Source organism: Hemicordylus capensis, chromosome 6 (genome assembly GCF_027244095.1).
Source record: "Hemicordylus capensis ecotype Gifberg chromosome 6, rHemCap1.1.pri, whole genome shotgun sequence".
Classification (NCBI taxonomy): domain Eukaryota; kingdom Metazoa; phylum Chordata; class Lepidosauria; order Squamata; family Cordylidae; genus Hemicordylus; species Hemicordylus capensis.
Genome location: NC_069662.1, coordinates 38,213,529 through 38,239,412, shown reverse-complemented (window position 1 = coordinate 38,239,412; position 25,884 = coordinate 38,213,529). Strand labels below are relative to the sequence as shown.

The window sequence follows — 25,884 nt, the reverse complement described above, 5'->3', positions numbered from 1 at the left end:
ATCTTCAAACCACCCACCCATCTCTTTTGCCAAGTCTGCCTGCCTCCCCCCCCCCCCAGTCTTAGAGATTTAAAAGAACCTACAGCCATGATCTATGCATTTGCACCCTGCTTTGACTGAGATCTCTGTGAAAAATTATGTTTTAGTTTCACAGATGGCTGTTTCATGGTTCAGATATACAGCTTCTTCACAATGTAATTAAGAGAAGACTACTATGCATTTTTCACTTGATGTCTTGTTGGGGAGTTTGTATTCTACCCAAAGTTAACTCATTCAACCCTGAGCTGCTGTACTGACTCTGTTAAGATAGCAAAGCAATCATACTTACTCTTGGACCAGCAGGGCCGGAAGAACCAGAGGGACCTTGTTCACCAGGAGAACCCTACATAAGAGCAGAAGCGAAGGTCAAGTCAACTAGGTATGCAAGGAATAAGGAAGCTACAGTCACATTCAAAATCGATATCAAATTAATAATAATAATAATAATAATAATAATAATAATAATAATAATAATTCTTCAAATCAATGGGGTAGCTACTGGGCTGAGTCTCAGCTAGGGTACTTGGTAATCCAGCCCATATTGAATTTTTTCAGTGGACCATAGTGCCTCAACACGGCCTCTGTCTCCGCCTGGCATTCTTTGAGACCTCTTATTGGCAGGGGGAACAAGAAGATTGCTCAGCACAATGGACACAGAAGACAATACGGCCCATTGTTTCTTATACTGAATGAAAGTCATTTAGCTACTGGTTTTCTAGTCCCTGGTAAGGAAAGAAGTCCACATGTATATAAAAAAATAATAACGTTAAGTAAAAATCAAACAACATTTTCCTCACAAAGGAACAGAAATGGAAAAAGGACTAGTGGTCTGACTTTGGAAAGAGCTGGCAGCTGGCTTGACCTCTTTAGATCATGTGCAAAAATCAATCCCCCTAGGAGGGCATTTCATATTTTTATTTATTTCTCGGAGGCTGCAGCTTTAAATCAGCTGGTGCTATGATTTTGCACCAGAACTAAATTTTAAAAATCAAAGTCAGTGAAGGCTTGCATAGAGCCTATTTATGTCCTCTTTGTGGAAACACTTTCTTCAGTTCTTGAAATAACCCCTGAGAGTCACAAACAGAAAAACCACCTGACTTGGGTGTCCACTTTGTATGGGCAGACAGAGCCAGATACTGCTTTGGAGCCTTATGTCATGCAGGCCTGCTCTATGTCAGAAAGGCTGGATTTAGTGATACTTACAGGGGGACCAGGAGGACCCTGGAGACCAGAGAAACCTCTGTGACCCTTCATGCCTCTGTCACCTTGTTCACCAGTCTCACCCTTGTCACCACGAGCACCTTGTGCACCCTGGAAATGAAAAGACCAAATTAAAAATAAGCTTCACGTGATTTCTAAAAAATGTGAAACATTCTGTGAGGCTGTGGTGGACCTGAACTCAGAATGTCAAAAGACATTTACCTTTAGAAGTAAGACAAGGAAAAACAAAGATAACACAGTGGTATGAGCAAATGTATACATTTGTATTATCGTTATAGTTGTATGCATTTGTCCATAGTTGTATGGACAAACATAATATAGTTGTATAGGCAATGTAATGAATACTTGAGTATATCTAGTCAACTGACACCAAACGGCAGCCATCTTGAAACAATCTAACAATGAGCATGGCAATAATTAAGTAATGTAATTCCTGAAAAAAGAAATAAACATTTCAAGCTGCAAACTTACAGCAGGACCACGAGCACCAGCAGGGCCAGCGGGACCAGCGGGACCAGCAGGGCCCTAGAGAAGGGAGATAGGAAGAGAAGGAGAAAATGTTAAAATTGTTACAAGTAATTTGGTCTGCAGTTTGCTTCTTTAGGAAGTTGGTCTTGGCAAAGGAGTGCTTGTCTACCATCTCTAGGAAGAGCAAAGTAGTTTTCATGATGGGACAGTGCTCTTGGTTTCCCTCATCACTATGACTCTGAATTTCATCTACGGGTTAGGGAAATTAAGCTGGGAATAAAGATTTGGATGGGACTGTCAACTAGATGGTATAGGGCATGGTCTGAAGGAACCGGATGCAGCAATGTTGCTGAAGCTAAGCAAGTTCAAGTCTGGGGACTGACTGGATGAGAGACATTCTGGGAGCCCCAAGGCCACTATCTTAAATTCCATAGAGGAAATATATGACGTAAATGAAATCAATAACTCTGCAATTATGTATTTCTGATTTAGGGGTTGGATTTTGGATGTTTAACGGTATTCAAATGAAAGATATGATCCCTGGGTTCTGCTGTGGACACGGAACTGAAACATATCTAAGATAACAAATGAATGACCTCCCCTGCCCCAGTTAATCCTCTGATGTAATTGCAAGAAAGGTGGCAAACCAGTAACTGTTTTTTACCCTCTTCAGGGCACTCATATGGCTCAAGTAATTGCTTTAATCTGCTGAATGTGGAACCATGGCTGAAGGTATTTTAAACTAACTAGAACAGAGTAAAAGGATGTGATCTTGCACGTTCATTCCAGTGAACATGAATACAGACCCCAAAGTGGCATACACATTCAAATGAAGAAGAAAGGTATATCAGATATACTATAGCCATACATACACTGTATCTCTTAGAAATTGTGAAATACTGAAGCTGAGTGTAGCAGTGTGTGGGGATGGAGGGTGTTCCAAATGGATCTGCTCCTGTGTTCACTGAGTGAATATGTAAATTGGTGGGTGGTCAATATTTCAGATTAATTGATTTCAAGAGAATATAACCTTGTGTATGTGACATAACAGAGGGAGAATGAGGGACTTCTGACAATAGGATTCCCTTCCAGGTTCTAAAAAGGGCTGCCTTCTTGCCATGGATTTCATATTTAGGAGAATGAAAGGAAGCACTACTTACACTCTCACCACGGTCTCCATTCTTGCCAGCAGGGCCAATGGGGCCAGGGGCACCAGGGGCTCCAGGGGCACCAGGGGGACCAGCTGGGCCACTCTCACCACGATCACCCTATTTTGGAAAGGAAAAGTCAATGTTAGGTCAGACTTTGAGTTCGAGATTGTCTAAAAAATGCCACATCCATGGAACACTGGCTAGTTCCTGATGTCTGCTGCATGCATGGATATGTAACTCACCTTAGGACCAGCGGAACCATCACGCCCAGGAGCACCTTCTGAGCCAGGAGAACCCTATTGGCCAAGGAGAGAGGGGAAAAGATTGAGAACAAGATCATGGACGATCAGCAGAACTAAAAGGCATGTGAAGCGATCTTATCCTGAGTCAGACTATCCGCCTATGCAGCTCAGTATGATCTACACTGACTTGTAGCAACTCTCCATGATTCTGACAGTGGTATTTCCTAGCCCTATCTGGATATGCCAGTGATTGAACCTGAGACTTTCTGCATGCAAAGCAGGTGTGCTACTCCTGAGCTGTGGCTCCATTCCAGAGGCTTTGATATACCAATGGTGGGATTTAGAATGTTACAATGAACAAAAAAAACCCATACTAAAATTGACTCATGCTATGTAAATAATGCACATTTATTTAATTATGGATGTACAGCCTATTTAGTGCAGTGTCCTCTGCTCTGATTGTTGGCAGCTCTCTAGCATCTTCAGCAGGACCTTTTCCAGCTCTGCTGCCTAAGATCCTTTTGAGTGGAGAAGCCAAGGGCTGAGTTTGGAATTTTCCCCAAACTAAGCATGTGCTCCACTGCTGAACTACAATCCCCCCTCAAACTGCAAAGTTTGTTTTGGACTATATTTGTGGTTAATAGTTTCTGTTGGTATCGGGATTCCCTAGGCAGGAATGAGGGAAATGGGCAATCTAGGCTCATGGGGCTGTAGTGGAAAGATGGAGACTCACCTCACGTCCAGCTTCACCAGGGGGTCCAGCTAATCCAGGTGGTCCCATTGGGCCAGGAGGACCACGTTCACCAACAGATCCAGATGGGCCTTGTTTGCCAGGCTCGCCCTGAGGAGATCAGTCCCAGTTAGAACCAGAAGAATCCAATAGTTGAGTTTGAGAAGAAAAATAAGTGAGAGAAGGGAAATCACACTCATCCCCTCACCACAGACAATCACAGCTAACTAATGTTCAGTAGAGCCCAATCTAGACTGTCCCAGAGATCTAGTCCCAGAGATCTAGGAACACACCAAAATAGAGTGAGATGGAATTCCATGTATCTTTTCTATGAAGTGCTGTATTCTTTGGACATATAACTACTACACCACTTTAAAAGCATCTGTTCTACAAAGTGGTCTCAAGGCATGGACTGATTTCTATGGAGTTTTCAAGTGTTTTGTGAGGCTTATAGAACTCTTCTATTCAATTTTTTTTTTAATGAAAGCTTGGTTGCTTTCTGATATTAATATAATCTAAAGAATTTATTCCAGAGCTGAAACTAAAATTCTCATACCAAGTCTATGCTTTGGCACAATTTCAAAACCTGAATGTGTTTCACTTTTGAAATCTTATTGGAAGGAAACACATAACATTAAAACACTAAAGCTGGACTTGTCGATAAATGCTCAAGGCAAATTCGGTACTTTTAATGCTAATTTCCTCTGCTCCCACCTCCTCAAGCCTTAAATCTATCCACATCCATAATGGGAAATGTTATAAAAGAAATCCAAAGTAGGAGGATGTACATTCAAGAATTTGCAAGCTAATCTGAACTAGGAGAACCTGCTTTTGAACCCATTTCCAGCCCCCAGCCCCAAATTCAACTCCAGTTGCTGTGGCTGTGGAGCTGTCTGTGCCAAGGAGCTGTGGATAGTTCTTTAAATTAGAATTCCAGGAAATCATGAGCTGCTGCTTGGAGGAGCTCCCAAACAAGGCCCAGCCTTTAAAGGACAGAACATCTGTCAAATATGTTTTGAAGGCCTAGCAAAATGCTCAGATGAACATGTAAGCAGATAAACACAACTGCATCTTCTGGAGCATTCTGTCTCTGGGCCTAAGCTTAATATGGACAACAGGGTTCCTTAGAGATGATGGGAAACATTTTGAGTTTTAACAACTCATAGAATGTATAGCTGGATGTTGAACCAGGCTAGTTTTGAATGAGTCTCTTTTTAGGGCTCATGCAGGAAAGGGGTTGAATTACAGGGTTTAGGCTTCACTTCCCAGCTGGAAAAGAGCAATGTCTGCTTTGGGCTCTGGGGTCTGGAGCCGGGGTTCCCAACCTTGGGTCCTCAGATGTTGTTGGATTACAACTCCCATCATCAGCCAAAGGCCACTGTAATTGAGGATGATGGGAATTGTAGTCCAACAACAGCTAGGGACCCAAGACTGAGAATTCCTGGTTTGAAAGGGTAGTTGCATGGAAGCCGGTTACAAAAGGAGTGGTGCTTTGGCTGAGGTATACCATAGAAAGCATGTGACTACTTAAGTTCTACCAGATGATAACATTGCCTTTCCTTTCCAGCCACTGAGCTTCTGGTGATTAAGAAAAATGACTACCCATAGGAAACATGAATGTTCTCTATGTACACATGAATGTTGTCATTAACAAAAACAATGAAGCCCATCATTATTATGCATTACAAGCATGACCAGAGATAAAGAGAGCAATACTGTGGATGGGATAAAGCCTTGTTTTGATGTGGGTTGTAATCCTAAGCACTTTTACTTGGAAATGTTCAATTCATTCAGACTCAATGTTCAATTCATTCAGACTTAAACATCAGTATGTTTAAGACCAGAGTGCTGGAGACGGAGAGGCAAGACCTGAGCAAAGATCTTACAGAAACCCCCAATCCAATTTTGCCATATTTCTGCCTGTTATTTTAATCTTTTCCTCCAAACACGAGAGTAGGATCTCTAGACATCATAATTAGACTCAGGACAGCTTCTGCAGCCCTCGATGTGGCTGAGTTGTTCTCAAACGATGCCTCTTCAAAGGCATTTTCTCTGCTATCTCCTGCCCAAACATCTGCCCCATAAAATCCCAGATGAAAAACTGAACCTAAGCTATCTTCTTAGAGTTAACAGAAGAAAGGAAAGAAAATACTCACAGATGGTCCAGGAAGACCGGGGAAACCTCTCTCGCCTCTTTGTCCGGGAAGACCAACCACACCACGTTGTCCAGCAATACCTTGTGGGCCAGGAGTACCAGGTGCACCCTACAGGAGGAAGAGTAAAGAGGCTCGAGTGAGATGTCAACAAGAAGCTGCTCTGGATGCAGGGACAATTTTTATCCTCATCAACAATATGCAATGCCATGGAAAGGGCCATGGGGAACAGCTAGGCCTCAGCAGTGACTAAGCAGCAATTGCTAGGTTGGCATTTCTGTGTCTCAGAGCAGGCTGGGAAGCAAGAATTTGGAAGACTTGCTTGAAGGAGAAGAACTATTGGATGTCTGGCATCTTCCCTACATGTTGAGCAATCCCCATCCTTTCTGGACCTTGCTATCCAATCCATGACCAGCCTAAATCCTGTTTCAGAGCCTATAATCTCTTGACTGGCCAGATGTTTTTTCTTTCTTTCTTCATTTTCTTCATAAGGAAAATGGGTGATGGGTGATGTATGACTACCCATGTCAAATATAACTTAAACAAATCTCACATTTTTATCCCTAGCACTTAAAACATAACTTGTGAATATAGTTAATTTTTCATGTAAGGTGGGAAACATCCATTTTTAATTTTAATGATGAAGATTAGACATGTGATTGTTCAAATTGGATGACCCAAAGGATACATGAAAATAGTAGGGGGATGCTATAGTTATATAATATGTGGCAGTTGCACATCACTGGAGAGAGGTGGGACATCCTAAAAGTGTTAAGTTGGAGGGTTAATTAGCACTGTGTATCTGGGACTGCTTACAGGGAACTCTCACTAGTTGTGACTAGGGACACTGGAAATTTCTAAAAATTGAAATTCATAGTGAATTCCCCAAGGCAAAATATTTGAAAATGTTCAGAGGGAACTAAATAAATTTCTATAGGACAAGTGAAGTTTCTCAGAAGATTTTTGTGCATCCCTATTACACATGAAGTACCATGTTGACAAACTGATTTCATACCAAGGAGATACCCAGCTTGCAATGAGCTATCCCACTGAAGAGTAGTGAATTGAAGGACTTGGCATTTACTTACAGCAGGTCCATCAGCACCAGGAGAACCCTTCTCACCAGAAGGTCCAGGTGGGCCAGCAGGGCCAGCTTCACCAGGGCGACCAGCAGGACCAGTCTCACCACGGGGTCCTTTGGCACCTTCCTTTCCGGAGGGGCCAGGTGGGCCAGGAAGACCAATGTTACCCTTAGGGGAAAGGAAGAGAACAAGCAAGTCAGTGACATTCACTGTTGGAGACAGGATACTGAGTAGCATGGAATCTTGCCCCAAATAAGCTTCTTCTGAAATGGCCCACTGGATGGGTTGCAATGATGTCCAGGGCCCCACTATGTTTTGGACTTGCCATTTGCTAGTTGTTTTTAACTGTGTGTTCCCAGTGGCTGGTCTCAGTCAACAGCCAGGTTGCCACATTTTGAACCCGTGGAAGCTTCCAGTGGTCTTTAGGGGCAGCTTTGTGCATTGTAATACTCCAAATGAGACTATATCAGAGAGAATGTATGACAACAGCCAAATCTTTTACTTGCGAGAGACTGCGCTGTTTCCCCCAACAAATTCTAGGAAATGTAGTTTAGTGAAGGTGCTGAGAATTTCTCTTAGAGATCCTTAGGCCCTTCTCCCCAACTATGGTTTCTAGAATTTCTTGGGAAAAGATAATAACCATTAAGTCTCTAGTGTAGCTATACCTCACGACTTTCTTCCTCTTTAGTGGGATGGAAGTTCCTTACCCACATTTGGGATAGCTAAATTTAAAATTTTGGAACATTCTAATTTTATATTTATATTTTATATTTGGATAACATGGGCAAATTCAGACTTCAGTGACATCATCTGAATTCTGTGATTTTAAATTGTGTTCCATAACTCACAAAGCCAGACATGTGCCACTGGATCTGAAATTTCTCGCTAAAATTTTAAAACTTGGAGTTTGGGGCGATATACATATATGTTAAATATATATATATCAAGTTTGCAAATGTGGACATAGTTTTTAAAGGCTTTAAATATAATTTTAAATAAAAATACTTTATGAAATTTTAAATTCAGAATTAAAAAAAAATGTATACAGGGGACCCTCATTATCCACAGTTTCACTGATTGCCATTTCATGTATCCACAGATGGGTCTTAGTGAACCAGTTTCTTTATCGACAACATAAAGTATAGGCAAGTTCCGTATATCCGCGGTTCCTGAGTGGCCAGAACTCATGTAATTTCCCGCTGCCATTTTGAAGCACAGAGCTATTTTGTGGCTCTTCCTTGTATATTTTAAAATAAGAAGATGGTGGGGGGGCATTCCTAGATACCTGGAGAATAAGGTACTGCACTTTTCTACTCTTGTTTCTGCCCCCCTGCTTTTTTAGGAGTTTTTTTCAGAGCAATGAACCTAACCCCCCAATTCCCATTGACTCAAGGTTTCGTTATTCGCAGTTTCCACATTCATGTAACCTAATTGGCAGGAACAGAACCTCTGTGAATAACGAGGGCCACTTGTATTCAGATTTGAATAGTTTTTGCATTATTCTTGCATCTGTATCTCTTCTTTGTGGTCAGTGTTTTCCGCTCTCATTGCTAAGGAAGCAAAATGTATAGTCCTGTGGAATCTTAGGGACTTTCCACTGAACATCCTCACCACAGCCATCAAAGAGTTCTACAATGACTTTCCAAACTATTGCCAACAATACAAAACTGTTTGTGGGGGGATACTTACAGATGGGCCAGGAGGTCCAACTCTTCCAGCAGCTCCGGGGAATCCAGTAGCACCCTGTAAAAGGAATTGGGGAGAAGGTTACATTTCAAAGATTTTTCTCCCTACAAGATGCATTTCTGTATGTATGTGTGTGTGTGTGATGTCCTACCCAGTGGAATCCTGCAATGATTGATTTAAACTGATTTGGTCTTAACTTGAGCCTGGTCTCAGCAGATCAGCCTAGAAACCTCTTGCAATATCAAGACTCGCCTGCTAAAGTAAAGCAATCTCACGCCCTTCTAGCACCTTGCCAGGAAACTCCACTGCTTCTATTCTACATGGATATGCACATATATGGAGTAAAATCTGCCAGCTGCATAGTCTCCCATATCGACCAACTAGGATTATGTGATCTAGGTTATTTGCAAAGAGCTAGTGCTAGTGGCAAACTGTGAAATACAATTATTTCCCTAATATCTATTAGCTGGGATTAACTGCAGGCTGGCTGTTGAGTGCCTCTGAGCATATGCAGAGACCTTTGTCTCACCATGGAAGAGACAGCCCCCTTTTGATACAGATGAAATATTTTTGAACAAGTGTTTTAGAGCCCTTTTAAAACGTAAATCCTTCTAGTACAGATCATAATCTTTCTGGTCAGAAGTTGCATTGCTTCTGTACTGTGTATAGCACCTAGCTATACACAGCAATGCTGTATAGCACTACTGTTCCTGAGAGTTCCATTAATTTCCTAACTGCGACCTATTTTAAATGCATTGGGATAAACTGGAGTGATTTTCTTGAGATATAAACTCTCTTGAATTCTTGGCTGATGGGAATGATTATTTTTAATGAGTGCATGCCTTCATTTTTGGCCCACAGCAAATAAAGCACAAGAAGATACTCACAGGGGGTCCAGCACTTCCACGAGCACCTTTGGGTCCAGGAGCACCAACAGCACCCTGCAGTGGATGAAAAGAAGATAGCATTAAGCGAAAGGATTATAGGAGACAGAGGCTTCACATTAAAGATTGTGAAGCAATGAGGGATCACTTACAGCAGGTCCGGGAGGTCCAGTGGCTCCAGCAGGGCCGGGAGCGCCAGCATCACCTTTAGCACCAGCATCACCAGGTTCACCTTTAGCACCAGGTTGGCCATCAGTACCCTGTGGATGTAAGTAAGAATAGAATGGATGGTGAGGGACAGAGGGAACTGAAAAGGAGAGATGAACAGTCCTTAATAATATGTATCTTTCTCCACATCACCCAGTATTCTGACTAAACCAGGCTTGCTGAACTTCGGCCTTCTGGCAGATATTGGCTTACAACTCCCATAATCCTTGGCTATTGGCCACTGTGGCTGGGGATTATGGGAGGTGTAGTCCAAAAACAGCTGGGGGGCCTGGACTAAACCATTGAACCAGAGGAGGTTCAAAACACCTGAGCAGGCTAAACCATCTCCTTGAACCAGAGAAGGTTGGATTATATGACTTAATCTAGCTTAATTTCTAATATCTGTAGATCTGCCAGGTGTGATCCAACCAAGGGGTGGTGGAACTGGAAACTTATTTGCTCAAGCTGGAAAGGTCCAAATGGAGAGAAGGGAACTTGATGATGAACACAAACGTCGAGGGAGATGAAGTTCCTGATTTATCTCACCACCAGAGATAACATGGTAGAGTAACTATTTGTGATTTGGACATGGGAGAGCCAGATTCAAATCTCCACTCCTCAACCATGGAGTTATTGAGTAGCCTTGAGGTCAATAGTAATCTCTCAGCATACCCAACTTCACAAGGTTGTTAGGAGGGCAAACATGACAAGACTCAAAATGTGTTCGGCACTCCCAGAATTACCAAATGAGCAAGTAAGTAAATTTATTGTTAGAACCACAGGTCATCACACACATATTAAAGCATAATAAAAACATAATAGATAATATATCATGCTTCAAGAAAAACAGATAAGATATAATAAGACAGTAAAAACATAATAACTAACTAAACAACATGCATGAAAATAAAAAGAGATATAATCCTAAATATCTAACTGTAGTTACAGCTCTGATGGGTACAACTCAAATAAGAGAGCCAGTCCTGCAACTACAACTTAGCCAGATGTGTAGCAGGGCTAGTAGATACAGTTCTCTTCCTAATGTTAAAAGTCAATAATGCAAAAATGGCCACTTGATAACTAACATAAGGAAACACATCGACCAGCAAGTAATTAACACATTCTGTTTCAGAAACTGTGAATTTATCAGTGATCTGAGCCAGTGTTTTTTCTCTTATTGTTCCATAAAAGGAACAGTGTAGGATGTAATGTTTAATGTCCTCCACTTGCCCTTGGCCACAGGGGATTACCAAATGAACAGTGACTAATAGTAACCCTAAGCTAACTTCTTAAGTGCACCTTAGTGTCTTGAATCAGTCCTATGAATGCTCTAGAGCAGTGGTTGTCAAATTTGGCCATAGTGGCTAGAGATGATGGAAGTTGTAGTCCAACAACATCTGGGACCCACATTTGAGAATGCCTGCTCTGAAGCCAGGCCCAGAATGCAATTTGCCTCTGATTGGAAAATATTCCAAATGTTGATTCAACCAGGGCATGCTTATTTGCTGTCTGAACTCATGATAGTCTTAAGTATCTGCAGGACTGGTTTGGTGTAGCATCAAAAAGGCATTAAAAATGTCCCTTGGGTTGACTTTGCCACATCAACAGTATTCTGATTCAATGCCTTTCTGATTGATAGTGGAGGAGGGAAAACCAGATATGTCCAATGAGTCTGTTGGAGTTTCTACCACTGTTAACTGGACAAGGTCAATACATGTAGCATTTCTGATTCTCTTACTAGAAGTCACTTGCTAGAATCTACTGCTGCTTCTGGCAGGCAATCCCAGCTGTTTACCATACCACTTCCATTCCACAATATCCATAAAACGAAAGACTGGATCTCTTTCTACTCTTCCCCATGCACAGAACTTGCAGTAATTGTTCAATGAGAACTGAAAGTTTGTCCTGATACTCACAGGGGGGCCAGCGAATCCAGCAGGTCCAGCAGGGCCGGGTTCACCACGATCTCCCTGGAAAACGGAAGAGAGAGACACATGTGGTCAGTAATGGGCAGGAGGGCCAAGGCAAGTCAGAAAGACTGGGGTGAGGAAGTGACCATAGGGGGGAAAGTACTTACGGGAGCGCCACGAGCACCAGTGGGACCAGCAGGGCCAGAGGGACCAGATTCACCCTGGGCAAGGGGGGAAAAAGGAACAAAGGTAAGCTCCAGAGAGCCTAGAAGAATCACCAAATATTCTGTAGCAAACAGAAAAAAGATGCATCCTGGCAGAAGTTTTCCTCATGTTAATTATGTGCTGTGAGCAGGAGGAATTGTTCATAGCTGGTCCTCTACCTGATGCTGTCACCAGCTCAGATAAATTTGGCAGCAGTCATGAACACTTCTTTGTCTACTGACTTACGCACTGGATCGCATGGATGTCCACACTCAACATGAGAACAAAACCAAAAACCAGGCAATTCACTGTCCTGTTTAGCAGAAGATCCATTGAGTGCCAATGTAAAAAGGAAAAAAATCCCTCTTGTTTGTGACTGTTATTGTGGAAGGATAAAATTGGCTAGACAGAACAAACTTGAGGACTGTCATTATGGCATGCTGAGAGGGAGGTTCTCTTTGGACAGGAGAAAAGGGAATCTTGGCCAATTCTGATTCAGTGTAATCCATAAGCACCAATGTCCTCTAGAGCTCTGCCTTTCAGCTTGGCCAGTTCGTGAAGGACATCTAATAAAATACTTTAGGATCAAATATTAGAAAGTCGAGGTAGAGATGTCTTGAAGTCAGTAGTTGGCAACTCGTGGCCCAAGAGACAAACTGTCCTGTGGATTATCTCCTGTTGGCCCACCACTCTCTCCTATGCCGTCTTAATGCAAAATTAGCCCCATTCATTCTCCTCACAGCCCACATACAGGACAGGCAAAATACTAATCTGCAGCTTTTGGCTTCATTTAGCAACAGGCATCCTGGTGGTCTGTTAAGGAGGAGAGGGAAAGGATCTGGCCCCACACTCCAGCAGCCCACCCTAAATTGCACCACCAGTGAATCTCGTTCTTAACCACAGTATTAATTTCAAAAACGGGCCTGTGTCAAATCAGGTCTGGCCTGTGTGGGCATGGCAAGAAGGAATTTGAGACCGTACAGGCTCACATTTCACTGCTCTCTTGTTTTCTTCCCAAGCCCAGCCTGCTGCACAGAGTCAGAGGGGCTCAGATGAAGCCAGATACTGGCACAGTGAACTAGCATGGCCTATAATGTCAGGCCAGCCAACTGCTGCCCACTAGGAGGTAGGATCCAATAAGAATGAGTTTCTGATGCTTACATTCCCATGCTTTAAAGTTCCTTGGGCTGGGGCGGTGGGGGGGGGGCGGAGAGTGGCTTCCATTGCCGCCCAGTTCTATCAGTCAGTCTGAGAGGTGGGACACCACTGACTGGTAAGGAAAAGGTGGGCACACTGCATCCCCTCCCAATCAGGACTCATGTTGGAAAGAGAGTTCTGGAAAGAGTTTTCATATGTGGCAGCAGTCCATGCCCTTCTATGGATGTCTGCCTCATATCTTGCCAACTAGTGGCACCCAAAGCCCAAGCGGAGACTGCTATTCATCTAAATGTCACAAAATATACATTCTTGGTGAAACATGCTCCTAGACACCTTGCAACTGGAGATTGCTATATGTTTTCTGGGGAAAAGGTGCCTAAAGTCAGTAGAACAATTACCTTATCACCAGGAGCACCAGATGGTCCAGGTGGGCCAATGGGTCCAGTCAGTCCTCTAGGTCCATCTTTGCCGGGAGCACCATCAGCACCTTTGACACCTTGGTCACCCTTGGAAGGAAGGAAGGAAGAGAGAGTGGACCATGAAGAACTGAAGAGACTGTGCAGGCATTGGGAGAAGAGCTCTCTACCGATGAGGCAACATAAATGTCTCAAGCTTGAAGCCCTGATTGAAATTCAGTTGTCTTTCAGAACGGATGTCCGGATGTCAAACCAGGTTTGGCACAAGCAAATGTTTCTGGAGGGTTCCCAGTTGCTGAAGAGGAAAGCCTGGATTCTGGATTACAGCCCATAGCTGGCCCTTCACAACAAACTCCTAGGCGAATCCTGAAGGCAAAGCCTGTAAATCAATCGCTTGCTCTGGTTGTATAAGGGAAAGATCACCTCTCTGCTGGACTGTGTGCAGTGGTGACCGTGAGGAGGAAAGGCCTCTGTGCCACTTAATTGAATTGAAAAGTACCTGCTTATCCCCTCTTGCCTTTTTGATTCTGTCAACAACCTAGGTATTTGCTGGTGCTGGGGAGGGGCCGTAGCTTAGTGGTCAAGCACCTGCTTGGCATGCAGGAAGTCCCAGGCCTGAGACCCTGGAGAATCACTTCCAGTTGAAACCGATGCAATTCTGCCAGGTGGATCAAGGCTCTACCTAAGGCAACTTCATATGCTAACTCTCTACATGCACACACTTCCCACCACATTGTTTGATTCCAAACAGAAGATGAACATGGAGCATGGAACAGAGTCAGTGGGGAAAGAGGGTCATGGTTGAAAAGGAGATAGAGGCAAGCCTGAAGAACTAAGTGGAGTTTTGGAGGAGAGAGGAAAAGCTGCTGCTGACAGCTTTTGCTGCATCACAGCTGTCAGCTGCTTGCTGCAGAAAGATGCTTGGCCTCACTCACTGGTCAGAGGGGACCCAGAACTTCTGGGAATCTTCACTGCCTCCCTTTCATAAAGAATCTCTCTTTTGCTTTCTCAGCACCAACAGGAAACAGAGAAGGACTTGGGACCAATGTGTATATCTGGTATAATACCATGACCATCATCACGGCCATTCCCTGGCCAATGTTTTGTCCTTGGGGCCAACTGCTTCCTCTCCTGTTTTTAATCTTCTTTTCTCACCCCACCCCATCACCTCCTAGGTCCTTTGCCTGATTCAGATTGTGAGTCATGGCAGGGAAACATTTGTCTTTGTCACAGTTATCTCTGAACAGCAATTGTGTTTGTTAATGAAAAGGATAAACATATATTTAGAGAGAGAAAGAAACATGAAAAAGTTTGAAAGAACTCCTAATGGAGGATGGTGCTTGGAAGAGACAGAGAAGATGATTTTGCTTGTTCTCCATTTTCATAGGTAGGGTAAACTGGGGAGTGCCATTTTTGTTGTATGGTTGCTATAGTCCAGATACTTACTCTGTCTCCCTTGGCACCAGGCAGACCAGCAGCACCACGTTCACCGGGCATACCCTGGAGGCCTGGAGGGCCTTGATTTCCGGGACTGCCAGGAGCACCAGCATCACCCTAAAGAGGCAGAATCAAGAACAGAGAAGATCAGAAACAAAGCTAAGGCATCAGACCCAGAACTGAGGGGGCCACCTGATCCCTTCTGAATTTTCTCTCTCTCTCTTTATCTTTGTCTCTCACACAGAGACACATGTTTGCTGGACAACATTTCATTTTTCTGATATTCGGTCTTTAAAAGAGCCATATTGTATCCCCAGGAAAGCCTCAGTTTTCTAGTTTGGGCAGGTGATACTAAAGCTGGTTTGGGCAGATGATACTAAAGATGTGAGGAACCATCTGGGAAATTCGCTGGTGTTTCTTTTTGGGAGGAACTCTGAAGTTCCCTTTCAAGTTTCACTGTGGATAAATTTTGGTTCCAGCCTTCAATGATATGAAGGGCAATGCATGATTTCTGGATGTTCCAATAAGACATTTCTCTTAATTTGCTTTAGGATGTGAAACCAGCCTTGTTTTGTTTGAATGGGGCTCTAGATGCTGAAGAGAGAAAAGATTATCCTTCACTCCCAAGTGGTTTAGCTAACCCAATCCAATCCAGGGACAGCACAGCCCCTTGGAAGAAGTCTCCCTTGCTTGCTGGATGAGGCACCAGGCACTGGAATGCATGCTTTCCCCCAAATTTCTATGGCAAGATTTGCCCTTCTTAGCTGTGGATTCACCAATAGTGGCAATGAATAACCAGCACCAGCAGGAAACAAAGAAGGACTCGAGATACATACACATGAAAGGTATGCTATTTCTACCATTCTCATGCATCCCCACCATAGCTGGACATCTAGACTGCCAATCTGGTAATGGTATCATGCAGCCCTTACCTTAGCACCATCGTTACCAGGAGCACCATTAGCACCACGGGGGCCTGGAGGACCTGCGGGACCTTGGATACCACGTTCACCGGGGAAACCCCTCTCTCCCTACAGATGGGAAAGGCAATAAAGAGAGCTGGTCACAACTCCATCACAGGAAGCTGCAGTGAACAAATGAAATGATGTACACAGGCCCAGTCAATGTGGAGAAGAAAATCTTCACTTACTCTTGCACCGGCAGGACCAGGAGCACCAGCATCACCAGGGACACCCTGTCAGGACAGAAAAAAGGAAGTGTCATTGGACTAAGCATCTTTGATAAAGCAGTCAGGTGTCATAACTGATTTGGAGTGTGGCTGATGGATGGTCCAGCTGTATGGTAATGGATTGATGGCTTTGCCTCATGGTTGAGGGTCGAATCAGATGGACCTTTGGCCCCTTCCAATTCTGGAATTCTAGAAGGCTTTAGAAGCAAAGTCTCAAGTCTGAGGAGGCAGAGTTTCTTCAGTGAGGGGCAGGTACTCTAGGGTTAAGGTGTGTAGGAAACAAGAGGACATGGTGTAGTGCACCTTTTGAAATAACTGGCTAAACAGCTACCCACATAACAAATCCCCTTGTGATGTGGGCCTCTTCACAACTACATGTTGGGAATTTGAACCATTCTCTGGGACCAAAAGATGGCTTCTCTAAAATGTTGATTTCAGAATAAGATGAAGAATTATAGAGTCTTGGGGACAGAAAGCCCGTCTCATCAAATCCTGGCCAACCAATTGCTTGCTTGGTTTAAACCAGAGTCTCCAGAAGGGCTGACTCTTACTTTTAAGGCCAATCTCCTTTTGCAGTACATCTCTCAACCCCACTGAAGTCCTTTAGAGAGAAAAAAACATTTCTAGATATCCTGAGTGTTTTCAGTGTCTGCAGTTATTATCTGGAAGCCGCATATTTAGCCCAAACAAGCTCTTTGTTAATCTACTCCATCGCTAGTGGGAGGTGAAGAGATGATGTGATGATCTGGAAGTTGCCTACAAAATGGGGATTTCTGTGGCCATGGGGTCTGTGAGATGAGCTAGAAAGGAAAGGTTTTTAGATCCTCCTAAAGACTTTGTTGTAAGTGGTTCTGCTCAATTTCTGTTTGCAAATCAACAGAAAAATCAAATAGGTGCAGGTAGTCATGGAGAGAGTCTTTGCACAGGAGATTTACTACATGGCTTGGTGTGTGAGGATCTCCCTGCAAAAAGGTGTAATGTGGATTCTGCCACTGTTGCGTAACTTCTGATTCCTGACCCCTTTGTTCACTTTGTGTATGGAGGGTGGGTGTGGGCTCAGCACAAGCACCACGTGATTAGTAGTGACTGAATAAAGACTTCCAAAAAAGAAAACAACCTAATCTAATCATTCTCATGGAAGCTGGGCAAAGCATAATGGTGAAAGGATGAGGAAAGCTGCATCTGTTGAAGTTCCTTCTTCTGCACAACTGTTAAGGGGGCAGGAGAAGTCCTGACCTCACTCAGGATGGAAGCTGTGAATAACAAAACAGAAGAGGTGGAGTGGGTGTGGCTTGACCCTTCTGGATCTCCATAGGATGTCCCTTAAGACTTTGGAAAGTTAATTACTAATGCAGCCTGCTTGAAAGGGGAATGCACAGATAATAAATAACTAAGCTGCTCAGGAAGCAAGCATGATATATGTGGAGAGCTAGGCTTTTCGGGGGGACAGTGTGCTCACCTTGGACCCTAAACTAGCCACAAACCCCACCATTTCTTCTTCAGACACCTGTATGGAGAGTTCCGTTACCTACCTGTTCACCAGGCTTTCCAGATTCACCAGGGGCACCAGCAGGACCAGGAAGACCCTAAATGCGGAAGTTGTAGGTGAAGAAAGGGATACATTTCACAGGATTACAACATGGTGAAACTAAAAAATTGCTTATCAGAGATGTCAGCTGAGCAACCATAAGTTTGCTGAGCTGGCAGAGAAGTTGCTTCTTGCTCTTATGGATTATGCATCCTGCATTAATTTCCACTTTTCCTTTCTTAGAGACTATTCATTATTTCAGAATAGCATGCTTTCCTATCTATTTTTCCTCTTCTTTTGGACCCTTTCTGTAACATTTGGAAAGAAGTCTACGTTCTTAGAAAACCCAAGGCAAGGAAGCAGAACAAATTATGCACACTTAAACAACATGCAGATGTCCTTAATTAGCATTATTTATGGCTATTTCTGAATGTTCATTTACTAGTTTCCAAATTTGGAATTTTGCTAAAACAGAATGTGCACAGCTCTGAACATGCCTCCTTTTATATCACTTCTTACCTGGAATCCAGGAGATCCGGATGGACCTTGTTCACCTCTCTCTCCAGCAGGACCCTGTAATGAGAAACAAAAAGAGGTTCAGGGGTTGGTCGAATTCTAAAGAGGGCATCCTACAATCACCATCAATTGTCCAGTAGTTAGGACTGATAAGGAATTCATACTTACACTTTGGCCAGGAGGTCCCTGAGCACCAGCTTCACCATCTTTACCAGGAGCACCCTGGCGGGGGGGGGGGAGAGGAGAGGCAAGGGTTAGAAAAGGCAGAGACAAGATGGCTCTTTGATGAGAGGTCTGTTGATTCAAAGCACTTCAACTAAATTCATCTCTCTTCCTCTTCCTCTCCTGTCAGATGCCCACATCATTTCTCTTCTTTACTCAGAGCATTGTATTGCATTGAGTAAATATCTCTGTATCCCATCATGTGAAGCCTGTAGTCCTTATAATTGTGCCACACCTCTCTGCCCCTCTGTCCACGACATCTCATTTGTCATTTGTTCTCAGAAAAGCCTTTTCTGAGCATCCCCTTGCTCCTTCACTGCCACCTGCCTGGAGTGGGGGACATCCCCACTACCCATTTATCAGTTCCCAACCATCCTTCCACTCCCAATCTTCTCTGTTATATAGAGACTGAAAGCTCTATGGGGCAGAGACCATATCACTTCTATGTTTTGTCGAGTACCTAGCCTATGCTAGGTACAGAGGTACACCTAGGTAATTTTGGAGACTGGACTTAAAGGCCTTTGGAGCCACCCCCCTCCCCACAAATTAAGCATCATCATGCTCTGCTGAGTGACCACACCACCTGGGACAGACTAAAGAGGATTTGGGTCCCCCAGGGGCTGTGGAGGCCCTGGACTTCGGCCCGGAAGTTCTTACCCGGAAGAGGGTAAGAGCACCTCTGGCTAGGTGCCGAATCAATGTATTGTCATGGCAGCAGCAGTAGCACCATCTCCTCTTAACCTCAGTGAGGCCAGATTCATTCCTTCATTTGATTCATTTGATTTCTATACCGCCCTTCCAAAAATGGCTCAGGGCGGTTTACACAGAGAAATAACAAACAAATAAGATGGAACCCTGTCCCCAAAGGGCTCATATTCTAAAAAGAAACATAAGATAGACCCCAGCAACAGTCACTGGAAGTACTGTGCTAGGGGTGGTGTCAGGTGTCAATCCAGACATCCTTCAGAACATGGGCAAAAGATTTCTTACTTTCATCTACAAATCCTTCCACCTTTGCAGATGCTAGGACAGATTTAGATTTAAGGCAGAGCAGAAGTGGACGAGCAGAAGTGGACAGTAGAGGGCAGAGAGCAGAATACTTACAACAGCACCAACGGGTCCAGGAGCACCTCTCTCACCAGGTTTGCCAGGCTCACCCTAGAAGAGGAGGAAGAAAAGGGGTCATTTTGGAAGCAGAATAACTTTACAAGATGCAAGCAAGTGAAGATATTCTCAGTGGTGGAATTTCATTTCATTCTTCAGGCTCTACCAGCAGTCATGTAGATGCATGCATGCGTGAATCAAATGCATATTGAATGTGCAAACAGTGTGCAAAATTTGTCTATCGACAAATGGATGTGATAATTTATGAGGGGAATCATAGTGCCTGCATCTCTGCTTCCCCAGGATTGTTGTTAGCTCAAGGATTGTCCTGTGTTGCAACGAATCAGTCCCAAACAGAGAGGCATAATCTGTGCCGTGTCTCCATGATGGACCCGTGAGATCCGTGGTGCTTCCACACACTAAGAATTTTTTACATTTTCCCCTCTTTCTCAGAGTTTTACCCATAAATCCCCAGCTTCTCTGGCCTTCCCAACTATTTGGAAAATCAACTGCTTTCTTTAGTTCATAATCTGAAGTGATGGATTACCAAAACAAACAGACGCTGTAGCAAGGTAGTTCTCTTCTGGCTCAGCTAAATTTTAATGCCTTCTACACTATCAAATAAAGCTATGGGCATTTCCAATAGCTGTCTCTGAATCCCAGACTGCAGTGAGCTTAGTCACTGGAAAAATGGAGCTTTGAAAGCCACTGTAGGAGATTGCCCAGCAGAAAGTCCTGAAAGTATTTGATTTGTTAAAGATGGACTTCCAAAGTAATATTTACACATTGCTACACTAAGCACATTTTTGTACACACATGAGTTCAGGAATGGTGAAAGGGTGGATTAACATGAGATGATTTGTATGACAATTTCTGAAGTGGTGAAGTCAACATGGGTGGACTATTTCGGTGATTTTGGTGACACATTAGAAAATATCTCCAAATAGATGAACCTAGGCATGTGGGAAGCACTCTTGAGACTTGTTCTACAATTCAGAATTATTGCAGTGGTCAACTCAAGGCAACAGAGTGGAGAACCAAAGATGGAGTTCAGTAAAAGGATTCATCTAGAGGTTGCTGTGTGCATTGGCCCTATCTAAGGATGTGTGATGCCATTATTCTTCTCCACTGTCATAACTGCAGGGCAGAATCATAATTAAGAATGGAAACTTAGTTGAACCTCTACACTACAGGCACACAATGAAGTCATTTACATAAGCAAAAATTGTATTCTACCCAGGTTTGGGAGCTGCGTGGGCTCCCAATTTTCAGTTGTGTGGGTGCAAACAACTAGGTAGGAGGCGGGAGAAATGACTGAGTGGAAGCAAGACAGGAGGAAAAGAAACAAGTTAGAAAACTGTTACTTACAGCAGAGCCTTTAGGCCCAGGGAATCCCATCACACCAGCCTGACCTCTTGCACCAGGTGGACCTGCAGGTCCGGGGCGACCATCTTGACCAGCGGGGCCCTGTTTGAGGAACAAGAAACCAATGCAGTCTTTCTTTTTAAGTTCCCTTCTGGGCAATGTTGAAGACTGAAGAGATCACCCCATTACTTACAGTGGGTCCAGTCTTGCCATCAGGACCAGGGCTGCCAGGGCTACCAGTCAGTCCCTTAAAAAAGAGAAGAGAGAGTTTGTAAGAAGATGCCTTCAGTGGATTAACAAAGGCTTGCAAAAGATAAGACAGATAGTGTTGCCCTAAGCCATTGCACTGTATGATTTGAGGGGGATCTTTTGCAAGATGGTGGCGCATGGCCCTTGGATCACACATCCAATTCAAGCGGCTCCTGTTAGGTCAGGTGTCAGTAGCTTTTCTCTTGACTGCAGCTGCCCTTATGTTTCTATATTTTAGTAAGGAATTTGTAATCCAGTCTAAATTCATACACTGTATACATTATCCTATTCAACCACCAACTCCACAGATTTATTTTCTATTATGAGTATTTATATACCACATTGCAATGAAAATTTCACAAAGTTCTAGTTGCCTTCCAGAATGCTCTCAAGGAAATGTTTCTAAGTCTGCAGAGTTCATTCTTTCCTCTCTTTACTTCTGCCCTGTGTTGGCAAAACATTATGATCCAGACTGGATTTGCATGTCGGAGATGTCATCAGCTCTGAGCGGCCTTAGCAAGACACCCTCCAATAGCCCCTGCTTTTCATTGGTAAAATGGCCACAGCCATCCATAATATGAAATTACATAATCTCATAATAGTAAAACATTTGGCACAGTAGACATAGTTCATAAATCCTTCACAGATTGTTCTCTTGCTGCTTTTAAAATATCTAAAGGTATTTTTTCATGTGCATCTCCAATTATGTAGCTTTTCTGTGAGTGAAACATACTCAGTTTCTTAAATTTCCCCCCACAGCCTTTGCATCTAGAGGCCCCTTTAGAAATGTTTTCCTCACTATTCTCCTGAATATTTTCTGTTGTGCCAGAAATTTTGTATAGTCAATGTATTCAATGAATATCCCTCATGGCTTGTGTTTTTGTTTTTCTTATCAGAGGGCAAAGACTTTCCTGTTTTCAAAAGCCTTGCCCACTGAAACATTGCTGGTTTCCTCTTCAGTTAGTTTTGGTTTTAATAGTGCTTTGTGGTTGCTTTTTGGTTTCATGGAATTTTAAATGTTTTTCTCTGGCATTTTAATTGTGATCTTAACTGTGTTTTAAGTCACCCTGAGCACCTAATAGAAAAGTGACCAATACATGCAATAGGTAGACAAATCTGTGAGCCAGTTTGTGTCTTGAAATGGGAGCTGGGAGTCAAAGTTAAGTGCAATGAGAAAGGGTTACTCTTGAGATCTTGTGTAGATAAGTAGGGAGAGTATTTGACATGGGCTTAAAAGTGCCAGGTTCAAATTGCAGTATAGCCCTTGACTTCTTGATGACTTGGGGTACATTACTTATTTCAAAGACTGTGCCAAATATGTTAACTTACTAACATATTCTGGGTGAAATGCAACTTTGGGGATGGTTGGGGCTGGAATTTTCCATTAATCCCCCATTTACTTTTGGGGGGCACTGTTCACAGCCATTGTTTCTTGCTGCAGCAGTGCCATTCTTAAAGGGCAGCTTCTCATTTCTGGAGTGATCCTAGTTAACCAGGAATCATAATGACATCATGCTGCCATACAGCCAATCAGATTTCGCTATGCAATGATGTCATGAAGCTAATTCAGGATGATGGTAATTCTTCATTTTGGATGGGCAAACACTTTTGAAAAAAATCAGCAAAAAGTGGGGTACTTTTTGCTGCTGGTCAAGATTTCATGAATATGCAGCTCAGCTTCTTGCAACTCAGCTGAACTTATTTTTTAGCTTCATCTTCAATACACAAAATGGGATCATGAAGATCTCCTTATCAGATCGTTGATGAATGCAGCATGGAATGTCAAACATTTTGTATTTGTAATAGTTTGATACTACTTTTTATGAGAGTGTAGTTTCCTAAATGGTTTGAGGTAAGATGAAGATGGTGCAGAATCTGGAAGAGTGTTTGAGTAGAAGAATTTAGACAGCGGGGAGGAGGTGGTAACCTGAATTCTAATATAGGTGCTAGCTCCAGACCCCCAAAAGCTCTTGTATCTTTTAAAAATTGCATAGAAAGGAGAGTTTCTTCAGCTGTGGCTTCTTCTGTCATTGAAGAACTGTTATGGGGAAAGCTGTAGCTGAGATGGAATAATCTTTTTTATGCAATTCTAAAAGCCTGGACCAGAAAAAATAATAATGGATAAATTGGGGGAAGGGGGAAGTTAGCTTGATATTTTCTGTCTTATTCAAAATATGTAGCTTTTGTGCAAAAACTAAGATGAGAGTTTATGAACATATGAAGCTGCCACAGACCATTGGTCCATCTAGCACAGTATTATCAACTCTCTGCAGCTGCAGATGGGAGTATTTCCCAGCCATATCTGGAGGTGCCAAGGATCAAACCTGGGACCTTCTGCATGCAAAGAAGCAGAATATATGTATAATGTGCATAGTGCAAGGGATGGGCTGAATTATAAACCTATTCATAGCAACAAGCATCTAATTCTACCCACAGGAGAAGGCAATATCAATTTCTCTGCACTCTTATTGTGGCAATAACCTTGTTGGCTTGACAATCAAATGGAAATGATCTGTATTTTATGTAATGAGGCATGTTTCCTGCTTGCCTTGAGACTTCATAAAGGAAGGTGGGCTAAATATCTAAACAAATAAACACGTAATTACTTAAATAATAGGGAAGCAAGGGAAGCCTATGATTCCCTAACACAGTTCTCTTTGCAATTCATCTCCAGGGCCCAAATGCAGTACGGATATGAAACCTTATTTTAGAGAATGCTCCATTTTCTGTTGCCCGGGGGCTAACAGGAAACCATGTGGACATTCCTCATTTGCAGGCTCTTCCTCTAACTAAGTACTTGTCAATTGCTCACCTTGGCTCCAGGGAGACCGGGCTCACCAGCGCGTCCAGCTTCACCAGTAGATCCTTTGGGACCAGCAGGGCCAGGAGAGCCACGCTCACCGGGAGGACCCTGGAAGAGGACAGAAAATATATTAAGGGCTGGCAGGAAATCCTGGCATTGCTTTACAACCCTCTGCTTTGAAGCTAAATCCAGAGATTAATAGGGAACAAAGAGTTGAACAAGAAATGGAGACCAAGATTGGACTGCTAGATTCTATGTGCAGGGGTTAAACTTCATACTTTGCAGGAAAATGCAATCTAAGCCAAAATAGCCCCCAACAGCCCACAGACCCCAAAAGCTCCCCAGTGTGTGAGCCATAACTTCTGTGGCTTTTGACTTTCCTTTAGTCAAATAAGCATATGCAAGTTTCAAGCATCACCACTTAAATAACCCTGGAAAGGTTCCAATAGAAGGAAGGGGCAATGTATCAGGCAGACTAACAAAAATTGCCAGGAGGGTGAGAAGGGGAAAGGGTGGGAGGAAAGATTGAAGCTGGTTCCCAGCCAAGATTTGGTACTCAGAAACAAAAGGCTTGAGAAAGTCCCCTGGGGTTGTCGTGGGGGGATGATGACACACAGAAGTAGAGAGACCACTCTATACAAGTCATTCCCTGGTTCCTAACCACAAAGCAAAAATGATCTGAAGCAACAGGAAGGAGAAATGAAAATGGGCAGAAGTCTGGCTGTTAAGCAGGAGGCAGCAGGAAATGCCCCAGGAAGGATCATGGAAGTCTGATGGTGAGGGAGCAATATAAGTCCATTGCTTTTAAAAAAGGAATGGGAAAGAAGGCATGGTGTTAAACCCTGCTGTCCTCTTTACATCAGCACAAGACTGCCCAAAGAGCACTTTGAAGGGACATGGAAGGGAAGTTCCCTTAATACCACAGCTGCCTGCCCCTAGATGTCTATGCTTGTTGGGCAGAGCTCCAGAAATCCAGGTTCTGCCATGAACTCAGAGTATGGGCTTGGCTAAGTTATTTTGTAGTCTTTCCCCTCTCATTCCCCATCTGTAAAATGGGAATAATATGAACCCAGAGATAAGTTTGAATTAGAAACCAATATGTTTCATTTTGTATTTTAGGGATGATTTTACATATTATTTTAGAGGAGCTATGATAATAATTTGGAATTGGCTAGGCTCCATCTATGCTGAAAAAGTGAGCCATCAATTAAGAAAACAAACTTATCCTATTTTTGTTGCTTGAGGTCGTCCTGAGAACATAAACAGCATGAAAGTGCCCCAGGGCACTGAGTTAATCTGGTCAGGATCCCATCTGCTGCGAGGACATTCCAACTGTCCCTCCTGATGCTGGTTTAGCTGCCTCCACCCAGCGCCATATCTGTTAGGTTTATCTGATGCTTCTTCTCCAAAACACCCTGTTCTTTCAACCTAGTCCCTCCTCCCTAGCTTCATGGAAACCAATGGGACTATTGCCAATGGAGCTGGGAGACCATTTATGTATATACCTTTTCTCCTATAGAAAAGAAATCAGCAGCATGAGACTATAACTCACCTTGGGACCAGCCATGCCATCAGAGCCAGGGAAACCACGGCTTCCAGGAGCACCCTGTGAATGGGATAAAGAATACTAGGTGAGTACCACATATCTGACACTGTCATTAGGTGAGTCAGGAAGAGGTTTCTCCCATCCGACACAATACCATAATCATGTTCACATCAGTGCCTACAGATTTATCAATGTCATTCCATATTTGGGGTAATGCTCTTCTTTCAGGAATCACAGAATCAAAATTACACCCACTGGCCAAAGGCATTATCCTCTACCTGCCAACCCACTCCTTTGTTTCAGGTAGTCTATGAACACACACAAAGAGAAAGTGGATGCTCAAAAAGTGCCTTCTTTGCTGGGCATATTAGGTG

General features: G+C 43.3%; 1 protein-coding gene and 1 long non-coding RNA gene across 8 annotated transcripts in view; one reads left to right on the top strand and one right to left on the bottom strand.

Moving 5' to 3' along the window:
* The window catches only part of COL1A1 (collagen type I alpha 1 chain), a 48,763-nt gene that overhangs the window by 6,394 nt on the left and 16,485 nt on the right, over nucleotides 1-25,884 (bottom strand). The window contains exons 22-46 of the mRNA XM_053261347.1: nucleotides 25,517-25,570; nucleotides 23,974-24,072; nucleotides 21,106-21,159; nucleotides 20,916-21,014; nucleotides 19,548-19,601; nucleotides 18,390-18,443; nucleotides 18,225-18,278; nucleotides 17,710-17,763; nucleotides 16,139-16,183; nucleotides 15,921-16,019; nucleotides 14,998-15,105; nucleotides 13,534-13,641; nucleotides 11,941-11,994; nucleotides 11,780-11,833; nucleotides 9,809-9,916; nucleotides 9,660-9,713; nucleotides 8,776-8,829; nucleotides 7,093-7,254; nucleotides 6,008-6,115; nucleotides 3,855-3,962; nucleotides 3,122-3,175; nucleotides 2,889-2,996; nucleotides 1,732-1,785; nucleotides 1,243-1,350; nucleotides 329-382 (exon numbers count right to left, since the gene is read on the bottom strand). Coding sequence (XP_053117322.1) covers nucleotides 329-382; nucleotides 1,243-1,350; nucleotides 1,732-1,785; nucleotides 2,889-2,996; nucleotides 3,122-3,175; nucleotides 3,855-3,962; nucleotides 6,008-6,115; nucleotides 7,093-7,254; nucleotides 8,776-8,829; nucleotides 9,660-9,713; nucleotides 9,809-9,916; nucleotides 11,780-11,833; nucleotides 11,941-11,994; nucleotides 13,534-13,641; nucleotides 14,998-15,105; nucleotides 15,921-16,019; nucleotides 16,139-16,183; nucleotides 17,710-17,763; nucleotides 18,225-18,278; nucleotides 18,390-18,443; nucleotides 19,548-19,601; nucleotides 20,916-21,014; nucleotides 21,106-21,159; nucleotides 23,974-24,072; nucleotides 25,517-25,570 — 1,962 coding nt within the window. The remainder of the gene's footprint in view (nucleotides 1-328; nucleotides 383-1,242; nucleotides 1,351-1,731; nucleotides 1,786-2,888; nucleotides 2,997-3,121; nucleotides 3,176-3,854; nucleotides 3,963-6,007; nucleotides 6,116-7,092; nucleotides 7,255-8,775; nucleotides 8,830-9,659; nucleotides 9,714-9,808; nucleotides 9,917-11,779; nucleotides 11,834-11,940; nucleotides 11,995-13,533; nucleotides 13,642-14,997; nucleotides 15,106-15,920; nucleotides 16,020-16,138; nucleotides 16,184-17,709; nucleotides 17,764-18,224; nucleotides 18,279-18,389; nucleotides 18,444-19,547; nucleotides 19,602-20,915; nucleotides 21,015-21,105; nucleotides 21,160-23,973; nucleotides 24,073-25,516; nucleotides 25,571-25,884) is intronic.
* Nucleotides 1-25,884, top strand: part of LOC128329735 (uncharacterized) — a 41,662-nt gene that overhangs the window by 8,874 nt on the left and 6,904 nt on the right. For 6 of the 7 annotated variants that reach the window (XR_008309766.1, XR_008309767.1, XR_008309768.1 and 3 more), the window contains exons 2-3: nucleotides 9,634-9,924; nucleotides 25,484-25,595. This is a non-coding gene — a long non-coding RNA (uncharacterized LOC128329735). The remainder of the gene's footprint in view (nucleotides 1-9,633; nucleotides 9,925-25,483; nucleotides 25,596-25,884) is intronic. The other variant, XR_008309770.1, reaches the window with a different exon arrangement.